Genomic DNA, 11,572 nt, shown 5'->3' with positions numbered 1-11,572 from the left:
AAGCGGCACGCAGCGTGGCTTAAGATAGGATTGAGTTCGATTTTTGCTACGAGCTGCTTCAGGGACACGTCAATGTCTGCAGTTAATATAGGGCTAGACAGGAATTCACACACTGTTTCAGTGTAAAATCGCTGTAATTTTCAAAATAAAAGTATTGCAGCAATGCAAATTCATACATATGAAACTTACGTGTGACTCAAATGCTTATTTACTCACAGCATCGTTCCAGAAGTGCAGCAGTGTGCTTTTCATGGCTTTAATCCTGCAGTGGAGAAGAACAACATCAAATGACATCAAACAGCAAAACCAAACTTGAGTTCCTTCTTTTTGGTTTAATGAATGATTGCATAAACAAACCTGAAGTCTCGAGGGATTGTGTGATCTCGCGAGTCCAGCTAAGAGCACAGTGCCACTGCCAAGTCTCTCCCAGGGTGAAAAGAGCCACTTTGAAGTTCACGAGTAAACCATTCTGCTGCCGTTTCGCACCGCTGATGCTTCCAGTGTCAAACCGGAGTTAACCAACAACAGCCTTCCCCGTCATAAATCAAGACGGGCGAGTCCATGAAGTGGCAGTGTGATGTAGATCTGTCAGGATTTCCTAATTCTAGAGTTTCGCCATCCATTTTCTATCAGAAGTTAATGCAGGAGATAGGTGTAGGAGACAATTTTCATGTTCAGCCTGCATGAAAAACTCAGTGACCATTTTTAAAAGTAACAAGTGAAAAAATGGTTTCTCAGTGACGTTGGTTTTTAAAAGTATGTTGATTGTTTTACATTCATGAACTATTAGAAAATTAGAGCTTTATGATGCAAAAAGTGTAAATTATAATTTACAAGCATGAAATCAAAGATCTGTTATGAATGATAAAGAGTTAGAATTTTATTTCTTTTGACCTATTTTCTGGCATAACTGTGTAAATAGCATATTACGGCATTTGTAACAGCTACATGTGTGGAACTGGACTAAATTAGGGAGGAAAACAGGCTTTAAGACAAAAAATGACTGATTCCTAAGGTCACTTTTTATTCTTAATTCATTGTGGAAGAACTCAGTAGGACTAGAAATACACTTCAGGTAATGAAGCAGAAAATGGAAGTTTCATTCTTCAGCCACACCTCAGAATTTGAGTAGTAGCTTCCACACCTGCAGACAGGTGTGTTTTCACATGAAAAGTCAGAAACACAAAATCAAACAACATAAATGTCTGATATTTTTCTGTGAATTTAATACTTAAAAATACTGTGAGATAATACTTTATATATGACCTCTAGCAGTACGAGAGGCCTGTTACAACACACACACACACACACACACACACACACACACACACACACACACACACACACACACACACACACACACACACACACACACACACACACACACACACACACACACACACACACACACACACACACTCTTCAGGGACTTCACATGATTTCCTTCAGAGCAGCATCAACGCTCTTTAATCCAGTGTTGTGGAATGATTCACATGACTTAAAATCTACTGCTGCCTGGTTTCTTCTCAGTGTTCACACCTACAAGCTTCTCTGTGATCATCTACTTGGGTCTTATAAAGGTACAGTCTCAGTCTTTGCATGATATTTTGGTGCGAGGGTATTAAACATCTTCATCTACAGTCTGTTTATGAAAGCACAGTGAGCGTGACAGTTCCTTTGGTCCTTTTCAGGATGCCGACAGCTTCTTCGTGGGTGACTCCTTCCAGAGTCTGACCGTTCACGGCCATAATCTGGTCTCCGCGTTTCAGACGGCCGTCCTCCGCTGCCGCCCCCTGATGGCAAACAAATCCAGTTAGGGCCTGTGTTTACAGAACCTATGTGTCACTAACGGATCGGTCTGCTTACCTTTCCGAAAACGGTTTTGACGTAAATTGGCAGGTCTCCGTGAGGGCTGCCGTGCCCGCCGACTATACTGAACCCAAGACCGTCAGGTCCTCTTTCAAGAGTAATGGTTTTGTACTGAGGAGGCCTGAAGGAAACACAAGTGACACTGTTGTTACAGAAACCTTCTGGAATCTTTCAGATTTCAATTTAGCAATTAAAATAAAATTCCAAATTCTTGTTGCTGTGCAGGTATTGAGTTTTCATTTCTTTTCTAAATGAGCTTTGTTGTATTTAGGGCCTGAGAGCTAACCACAAACCATAGCGGTAGCTCTGCAGGTCGGTCTAGCAGGGCGCTTTCAAAAATCGTTGAAAATACATTATTATTTAAGCATTTTCAATATTTCATTTCCTCGATTACTGAAGAAGCGCTGAAACTAATCCAAAAAAAAAAAAGATTGGTGCAATCTCAGAGCATTGGATTCTGGGAAATCTGGAGCTATATTATCCAGCAGAAGTGTTACAAAGCCAGAAGTTTTAAAATGAGAACAAATATGCTAAAAAGATGTAAAAAGTTGCATTTTCTACATCGTTCAAATCTCTGAGTTAGTTTCACTTTCAGTCTGATGAATGCAAAGCAAAATTCTCTGGTTTGACAAGACAAGGTGAACAAAACAGTAGTAGATTAACAAAAACTCGTCATTTCTCACCAATTTGAAGTTTTGGTGTGATTTTTTTTTATTTATTTGTAATAAAAGAGACAAGGTGATAATGTGAGATCCCCACAACGACACACCGAAAAAGCCTTTCCCATCTATAAAATATCAGCAGCTTGTATCTTTGCTTAGATAAACGTTACAGCCTCATACCCGATGTCATCCTGGAAGATGCTGCTGGGCGTCAGACACCCACCTTCGTGCTTCTGGGAGGGACCTGTCACAGTGGTGTCGCCACCGGCAACCACCTACATGTGCATTCACACACATAAACAAAGCCAGCGGTTATGTCCTGGACTACATTTACTGTCAAGATAAAGGCTGATGGCATGCTGGTAGCGCTCTATAGGGATTCGAGTTTTATTAAGCTTCAAAGTGAGGTAGATTAAACAGAAAAGGCAGCAGCAGATTATCGCCCCGTCTGCATGTTTATCTATCAGGAAGTATGTGAGTGAGACAGAAAAACAACAGGATGGGTGTGTGTTCTGGGAGACCTGCAGCTGTATGGTGCCTGTGGCGTTCTTGAGCAGACTGACAGCCTGTGAGTGGCTCATGCCTTCAGCAGAGGTTCCACAAATGCTGACAATTCTGTCTCCTATCTGAAGAGAGGAAATGACAAATAAATCCACACTGTAGCTGAATCCTTTGGGAATATTTGGGAATGTATTTGAGTTTTCAGCTATCAGGCAGGACCAGAAAATGTAAAATGTTGTCTATGTAACAATAATCTAATAAACTCTAAACTGCACACAAAGTATTGACTTTACATGAATTTACCAATAAATGACACTCAAATTCAGATACTTGTGCTTTAAGACAAACGTTTCAAGTGGAGAAACGGGTCAAATCAGGGCAACACATCTCTCTTTTTACTCTCTAACTCTCTCTGGGGAGTAAAACAAAAAGATTTAAATATAAATTTAAATTTGAACCACAAATAACCAGAGTTAATTCTAAGCCCTCCAAAAGAGGGTGGGGCCATCGGAAAGGCAAAAGTGATTATTTCTAACTTTTACGGACACATCAACATGAAATATTCTGCCTAGCACAGAACAGACTCGGTTAACGTAAGATGAATGATCTCATTTTACTGTCTGGTTGAAAATGTAAAGAAGCGTAAATACTCTCTTTTTTCACTTCAATGAGTCTTTTTGTGGATTTCACTGTCTCAATGTGAGAGTGGGAGATTTATTACCCACACTGGTCAAGGCCATTGCCTTCCTGCCCAAACAGACTTTACAATTGTCTGTGAAGGCCACAGCCTCAAGGCTGTAGGCTGATGACCTTTGGAGGCCTTTAAAATTTACAACTGGGCTGCATAACTGAGATTTTTTTGCATTCAATCTACGAAAACAAAAATGAGAAGCATGTTAATGCCTTGTTTTAGTGTTTGCCGTAGGCTGGAGGCGTACCTTGAGCTGTGTCTGAGCAGCCAAGCCGGCGGGATTCATCATGGCGATGAAGATGGGTATATCTCCCAGAGGGCTGCCCAACCCACCGGCTATGCTGATACCCAGAGAATCGCCAGGGCCTTTAGTGAGCTCAACGGTTCTCAGGTCCTGGTGCTCCACTGCTGTGAGGATTAGGAATAAACACATTAGCACAATGAGAGTTTTGGTGTTTTTCATTTTGATCTGATGTTACTCACAGTCCAGACTTTTGCTGAGTTGGTCTGAATCTCTAGGAAGGTTTCCAGAGTCAGAACCTGACTGATGGACCATTTTGGGGCTGCCTGTTTCACTAACCTGAAACCATAATAATTGACATCTGTTATTCTCTAAGAATAGATAAAAAAATGCTTCACATGTGCAGAATTTGAGCTAAATTACCTGACTGCTTTGGGAAAGTCTCCTTTCAGAGTGAAAAGGCCCGGCCTTAAAGCGCCCCACTTCTATCTTTATCGGCCCCACGCAGCACTGCAATGTAAGGATTAGGTTTATTTAAGCTGCTACACAAATTTGAGAGACGATTTCCCGGATTACGCTCATCAAAGTGAGCTTCAACAACCTTAAGCAGGGCAGCTACGGCCTCCTGAGTGGCTGACTTGACGTCTTCTCCATTCACAGACAGAATCTGGTCGCCCTGCATCAGTCGACCGTCGGAGTCCACCAGACCCCCTTTTACAACGTCAGACACAAACACTCCAGTGTCGTTCCTGATTGAGGGATGAAGAAACGGTTTCAATTTATTACCTTTTCAGGCTTTGTCATGAAAACTTGGGGGCTTGTCCGGGATCCAAAGTGGAAATCATTAAAAAAATAACACAATGAAGTAAAACTTCAAGCAGACATGTTAGGTGGCATTCTTCACATGACTACACAGCCAGAGATACTTGGCTGTGACAGCTCCTCATCACTAACTGCTAGCTTGCACTTTTCATTTTCAGCATTTTTTAGGGTACCTCAGCAGTTTTCATTCTTTTGAGCAGTTTACATTTTTGCACATGCGCAGCAGAACTGCTGTCAAAGTGGCAGAAATGCACACCAATTTAAAAATGAAGCTGCTCCTGAATATCCATGTTTTATACCATCAGACAAGATGAAGCCACTGATGCACTTCCTTGTTTTACTCCTGAAGGCATTTTTAAGATTCTTCTAAACTAATGAAGGCAGATCTTCTGTATGAAACATGTCTACGTTGCAAGATCTTCAGCTGATTAGAGCAGAGAAACAGCTGTGTGCAGCAGAGACATTGAGAAGAAAAGTGGCTGTGTGTGAGTACTTTTCTAAAGGCAAACATTATTGTGTTGCAGGATGTTTCATGCAAATGGAGTTATAATTTGACCATGGCTAGTTTTTTGCATGATCTCCATAACACCCTATGTAAATATGATGGTTTTGAATAGATGGTTACCTGTGATCCCTTGATCTGCAGTAAAAAGGCAAAAAAACAAACAAAAAAAACCCCATTAAAAATCACAAATTTTATAGTTTTATGTGTATATTTAATTATTCGCTTTGTTGACCTAGCAGGCACTTTTCTGGCTGGTCAGGTGAAATGGAGATGCACACACATCAGCCAGTAAAATTACCAACAAGTTCCGATAGTGGAAACAGGCTTAATGACGTCGTTCTTTCAGAAGACACTGATCCAGATAATGTAGTTGATGCCGATCCTATTTTGGCTGGTAAGGACATTTATTGCAGCAATATAGATTTTTTTTTATAAGGGGAAAAAGTTGCAGACATGTAGACTCTTATTGTGATTAATATGGTGTATGATATCTCACCTCCTCCCCACTATGCTCAGGCCCAGACCCTGACCAGGCTTCTTATGCAGCTCCACAGTGAAGGAGTCCCACAGATCCTCCTCCTTGTACTGAGTTTCGTCCCTGTAGACGGTCAGCCGAACCCTCTGAGGGGTCTGCCGCAGCACGTTGATGGCCTCGTCGTGGCTGGCTGCACGAAGGTCGATACCGTTCACCTAAGAGACACGTCAGACACAAATTACTCCTTCAAGGCCAAACTCAGCCTGTAATTTCCCTTTCTTGGGCATGCCGCAACACAGCGAAGCTAAACTATTTCATTCCAGATAAAAAGTAAAAGCAGCAAGCGGTTATAAAAAGCACTAATAGCCAAATTTATGCTAACACCGAAGCTTGTAAATTCCCCAGAACTGCTGAGACATATGGAAAGTGGGTTTATTTATTTATAAATCCGAGGGAAAATAACTAGAGGGACGTCTTACCACAGAAGTCAGCACTCTTCAGACTGATGCCCATCATTTTTGTTTATTAGCACATTAATAGGGAAAATAGCGCGCATTAGCTTTCAGCGTGGACATGGGAGGAAATTTTCCCAGAGAAGCTGACGCACATCGCTGTGCAGCGAGAAACGGCTCCTCTTTTCACTTTGCCTCTCTGACCTTGTTTTCTAAACACACCGCCTTCAGACAGAAATGAATAGTGGAGGGCAATTAAGTCGTAATGGTGTGTGTGCGTGTGTGTGTGTGTGTGTGTGTGTGTGTGTGTGTGTGTGTGTGTGTGTGTGTGTATGCGCGCCTTTCGTTCAGATCTACTGACTGAGCTACAATAACTGCAATCCTGAGCACCGCCTCTCTGTGACAAAGCACGAGGTCAGAAGGAGGGCACATCTAAGTTGAGCTGGGACACCTAACTTGTCAGAGCCCATAAAACACACGGGACACTTTCAATCATTTAAAAAATAAAAAGAGTTCAGATCAAGCTCCACCGCTTTGTCGATGGTAATAACCGAGCTTTCGTCTTTTGGGTTTGTTGTTTCAAATGTTCTGATCCCTAGAATTTGCATGAAGCGTTCATGTTTAAACTCCTCGGGCATGTCTCTCCCAGACATCTTCTTATTTAGGCCAAACGTGCTGCTCGTCGTACCTCCAAGATTTGGTCTCCTGCCCACAGTCGGCCATCTTTGGAAGCTGCTCCTTCTTCATATACTTCATGGATAATGATGGCTCCCTGAGGGTGGGGTGGGGGTGGGGGTGGGGGGGGAGTAACCAAGCAGTGAGGAACAAAATAAGCATCAATTAGTAGTTGGTTGGAGCATAGAGCATACTTAACTTTTAACATAAACTTTGTTGGGAAACTTTTGTGATTTTCAGGGTGAGTGTCATTTGGGGTTCAGAGGTTACATTCCAGGGTTCGATATAGTCAGAAAAAAAGCCAACCATACCCCCTCGCACCGCCCCAGGCCTGACTGAGCAGACAGAATGGGCGAGCTGAGAGGACGACAGCAGGAGGAGGACGGCTGTGGCTACACGGTTTCCTACATTCCTCAGCAGCCGCGGCTGTTTCAGTCCAAAGTTATCGTGCCACCAAAGGAGTGAGGGGCATCGTGGGTGGAAACTGGCAAATCATCTTCAATTCAACTTCAATTATTTAGAATATTTAGTCAATATTGATGAAGTTACTACAACAGCTTATTGAGGCCAGCCTAAAGGCCACAATGAAGTTTGTTTTCTTTGTAGACGACGAAACGTTGGAATTAAAGTGGAAGAAATCTAAAAGATGTTAATACATTTTTGTTTTAAAAGTATTTCCAGAAAAAAATTCGCCTCCGCCCGTGTGAATTCCTTTCGTTTCGTGATGTAACCCTCCGTCCCCAGCAAAGCATCATGGAGCATGAAGAAAGGGAAAGCAGCATTAGCAGCAACACGCACGCCAGCAGAGAACAGGCCATAAGGAGCGCCAGGCCAACATGTCCCACTCCACTTCAATGGCAGCCATTGAAGATGAACTAAAGCTGAAACAGGACAACGCATGCATGAAGCCAAACGCTGCTTTGGGGGTGTTTTTCATAAGGATATAACAATAATATGAGGATTTTAATTTGACCTTTGTTTTTCTTAAGTATTTATTCTGAAACATTTTCACTTTAATTTCAAAATAGGGAAAAGAAGAAGAAAAAAAAACCCTCATTATTAGTGGCTCTAAGACACCATTGTGAGTTCCAAACAGAGCAGAACTCAGAGTGAAGCCTCATTGTTACCTACCAGCAGGGTGTCGTAACCTCCCACGATGCTCAAGCCCAGCCCAGTGTGGCCTTTAGAGATTTCGATGGTGGTCTCACAGCCGGGGATGATGGGACAGGTCACTGGGTCGCACGTCAGAGAGGACGGGGTGGACGAGCGGCTAAAACCTGCAGCACATTGGTAAAGGTGTCGTTAAAGATGCTCCTCTAACGTCCTGACTGTAAAGTAAAAGCATCAACTCACTAGTGACGGCTTCTGCCTCAAGGTGACTCAAGGTACTTGTTGTGGCGCTACGCATGCTGGGAAGGCGGACGGCGACGTCATCTGAGCTCTCCCTGTCCTAAGAAGGAAAGAAAGACTGGATCTTTAACAGCTCAGAAGACACTAGACCTAGGGGAAGGTTTATTGTAGGAGACTTTACCGTTTCTCCATTCACAGATAAACAGGAGTCTCCTGGATGCAGGATGCCCCCCTGCACAAACACAAGCTTTGGTGAGTGTAAGCATGAGTTTTGGTTGGTTATGTCTGAAGGACTCCGTACCTGTCCCGTGTCTCCCATCATTTCATATATACTCTCAATCTCAACTTCTGGCTCTGTGTTCCCCTCACTGAAAGGGAGTCCTTCATCCTCCTGTTGGGAGATGTTAGGTTGTAAAGGTTCACAGCCGTTTGTAGGATTTGTCTGAATAGTAGTGACATAACAGAGTTGCAACGGGCAAATCAATCTGGTTGACTGACAAGCATTACCTCCTGAGCGGTATAATTGGATCCAGCTTTGTGTTGCATCATTCTTATGTCTAATGCATATTTTTGTTATCATAGCCCGATTAGCTATACTGTATGTTGGATTGTACACCATCTGAACTATGGATGTAAGAAAATACTGATACTCTAAGATAATGCTGTATATACTGTTATGACACCGAATAGACATTTAAAAGCAATGTATCAAAGTTATATAGTATTTAAACAACAATTTACTACATTTCTTCTGTATATATATATATATGTATATACATATATTTATGTATATATATTAGGGATGCATCGAGACTGGTATCAGTACCAATATCTGTAAAAGTTAACCGATACCAATGCAGTTGCTTGAAAATGGCTTCACTGTAACTTGTCATTTCTGTTTACCTAATATTTTAGTTTTGTGATGATTTCTATTCATATATTTTACTTTTTATCTACCTCACAGTCTTTTCCTGTTGAAATCAGAGAAGAAAATAAAATCTGAATTCCAAATCGTTGCATTTTTTTGAGTGGTAGAAGCATCGGTACCGGCAATCGGTATCGGCGAGTATTCAGATCCAAGTATCGGTTTGGAAAAAAGTGGTATCGTTGCATCCGTAACGTCTCCCCTGTACTGTGATACACATCATATCGTCTCCCCAGTGGTATGATACATATTGTATCATCTCCCCTGTGCCGCCATACACATTGTATTGTCTCCCCGTATCGTGATACGTATCTTATCGTCTCCCCGTATTGCAAATAAACACCCCTAATCTGAACTTGGATCTCCTTCAGACAACTTATGTTTCTACTTTCTCCAAAGGACACCATTAAAAAAAGTTTCTTCTAGGGCCAATAAGTAGCCTTATAGCTAATAAACATGTGTTCCTTTGACTTTTTCTATGAACTAACTGAACCTTTCAGTTTCTTCATTTACTCAATGTGTGGTTTACTTCCCGCTCTTCTTTCAAACTGTTCCATCTACTTTCTTTCCTTCTGCCCTCTCCAGACTGTGAAAATATACTGCTCCTGTCTGCACTCCGACTTTCTTTGTCATACTATGTGGCATTTATTTGTGCACCTTCCTCATTCGTGCCACCAGACGTTCTTCCTGTTACCTTTGTTAGGGTGGTGTGTCTCACCTCAACCTTTACCACAGGATGAACATGTTCGGACGCATCACCGTCGTATTCTGCAGCCAGCTGAGGCTGTGAGAGAACAGATGAACATTTAAATAGAGTCAGATCAATGTGTCAGCCTGATATATTTTCTTAAGTGTTCTTAATGTTTATTTAAAAATTAAGTCAGGAATCAACGACATTTACTACAAAATTTCTACCATCTCTTAGTTCAAAGTAAAAAAAAGAATAAACACAGTAGTTCTCTAGGAAAATGAGCCCTATGACCCTGAGATAAATATATCATCAAACTGCACCTTAGTGTCTTAACGAACAACCATTAAATAAACTAAGCAAATAACAAATTATTAAAATGCTTAAAGTATCAGTCTTCCATTATCAGAAGTTCATTATTTTTTATTTTTCTGTGTTTTAAGAACAGCTAGCTGTGTGGTACTGTCACCTGTCTTAACCTCTGAGGACCAATGTCCACATATGGGGATGCTGACTGCTTGCAATTAAATATTTTATAATGCCGGTTTTTATTGCCAAGTTTTAATTAATCTTTTTTACCTTATTTAAGTTCAAATAAATTTAGAACAAAAAAATTTTTTTAAACTCATTATTTATTTAGTTATTATATCCTAACAAACCATTTCCGAGTTAATTGAAAATCTATTCATTTTAGTCCTTTGTTAAAGTTAAAGTCCCAATAGTTGTCACACACACTTATGTGTGTGCGACATTTGTTCTCCGCATTTGACCCATCCCCTGGGGGAGCGGTGAGCTGCAGAAACAGCCGCGCTCGGGAACCATTTGGTGGTTTAACCCCCAATCCAACCCATTAATCCTGAGTGTCAAGCAGGGAGGCATTAGGTCGCATTGTTTCAAAGTCTTTGGTAAGACCCGACCAGGAATCGAACCCTGATCTCCCAGTCTCAGGGAGGACACTCTACCACTAGGCCACTGAGCTTTGACAGCCCAAACTATGTACTGGCAGCTTAGAGCCGTACAAACATCAGAAATCGGTATTGGCTCTCAACACCAGAATTGGTGCATCTATAAAACTACCTTGTGCTTTTTAATTTAAAGGGACTTTTCGGAGTTTTGAATTTTTATGCTCGCGATTGCCCCCTCAGGCCAAAAGCTTAATGGCAGCTTCAATAGTAGGCTCGTGCACGAGGCGTGCATGCTGTACGTGTACACTCCTTAATGAAAATAACAGCTGAGACAGTCCCGTGTGTGTGTGTGTGGCCCGGAGGACAGAAGAACACAGGAAATTAATAAAAATAATGTCCCTCTGTCTCTGCAGCTGCACTTTCTCGTCAGCCGGCCGAACGTGCAGTGTGTGTGTGTGTGTGTGTGTGGCCTGGAGGACAGAGGACAGGAGAACGTGCAGCTAATTAATTAAATAATTTGGTTCTGTACCTTTCTCTTCAGCACAGCCGACAAAGGTTTATGATGGGTCAGTCCTCCTGCATGCTCAGATCATTCCCTTCCCTTGCTTGAAAAATTGTTCCAAAATGAAAGTTGAACCCACATCTTTTTTACCTGTGAATTCAACGCCGTTCGGCAAGTCTCAAATAAAAATCTGGGTGTCTTATTACTGTAAAACAAATTATCACTAATGTAAAAAAGAAACTCTTTATTCACACCCAGAATTTAACCCAGGTCTCCTACATGAGAGTCAGACGTCTCACTAAGTGAGCT

The 11,572-nt window shown here is 41.7% G+C and overlaps 1 protein-coding gene across 3 annotated transcripts in view; it reads right to left on the bottom strand.

Moving 5' to 3' along the window:
* Positions 1 to 1,490: 1,490 nt before the first annotated feature.
* The window catches only part of LOC107377408 (multiple PDZ domain protein), a 91,885-nt gene continuing 81,803 nt past the window's right edge, over positions 1,491 to 11,572 (bottom strand). For 2 of the 3 annotated variants that reach the window (XM_070547698.1, XM_070547708.1), the window contains exons 35-50: positions 9,863 to 9,952; positions 8,545 to 8,634; positions 8,425 to 8,490; positions 8,247 to 8,343; positions 8,025 to 8,170; positions 6,907 to 6,990; positions 5,788 to 5,981; positions 5,412 to 5,426; positions 4,566 to 4,713; positions 4,388 to 4,474; positions 4,207 to 4,303; positions 3,971 to 4,131; positions 3,053 to 3,157; positions 2,712 to 2,806; positions 1,867 to 1,990; positions 1,491 to 1,793 (exon numbers count right to left, since the gene is read on the bottom strand). In XM_070547698.1, coding sequence (XP_070403799.1) covers positions 1,647 to 1,793; positions 1,867 to 1,990; positions 2,712 to 2,806; positions 3,053 to 3,157; positions 3,971 to 4,131; positions 4,207 to 4,303; positions 4,388 to 4,474; positions 4,566 to 4,713; positions 5,412 to 5,426; positions 5,788 to 5,981; positions 6,907 to 6,990; positions 8,025 to 8,170; positions 8,247 to 8,343; positions 8,425 to 8,490; positions 8,545 to 8,634; positions 9,863 to 9,952 — 1,746 coding nt within the window. In that variant the 3' untranslated portion in view covers positions 1,491 to 1,646. The remainder of the gene's footprint in view (positions 1,794 to 1,866; positions 1,991 to 2,711; positions 2,807 to 3,052; positions 3,158 to 3,970; positions 4,132 to 4,206; positions 4,304 to 4,387; positions 4,475 to 4,565; positions 4,714 to 5,411; positions 5,427 to 5,787; positions 5,982 to 6,906; positions 6,991 to 8,024; positions 8,171 to 8,246; positions 8,344 to 8,424; positions 8,491 to 8,544; positions 8,635 to 9,862; positions 9,953 to 11,572) is intronic. The other variant, XM_070547703.1, reaches the window with a different exon arrangement.

This window comes from Nothobranchius furzeri, chromosome 2 (assembly GCF_043380555.1).
Source record: "Nothobranchius furzeri strain GRZ-AD chromosome 2, NfurGRZ-RIMD1, whole genome shotgun sequence".
Taxonomy (NCBI): Eukaryota; Metazoa; Chordata; class Actinopteri; order Cyprinodontiformes; family Nothobranchiidae; genus Nothobranchius; species Nothobranchius furzeri.
The sequence above is the reverse complement of the archived record's forward strand: the minus strand, read 5'-3'. Positions and strand labels throughout refer to the sequence as shown.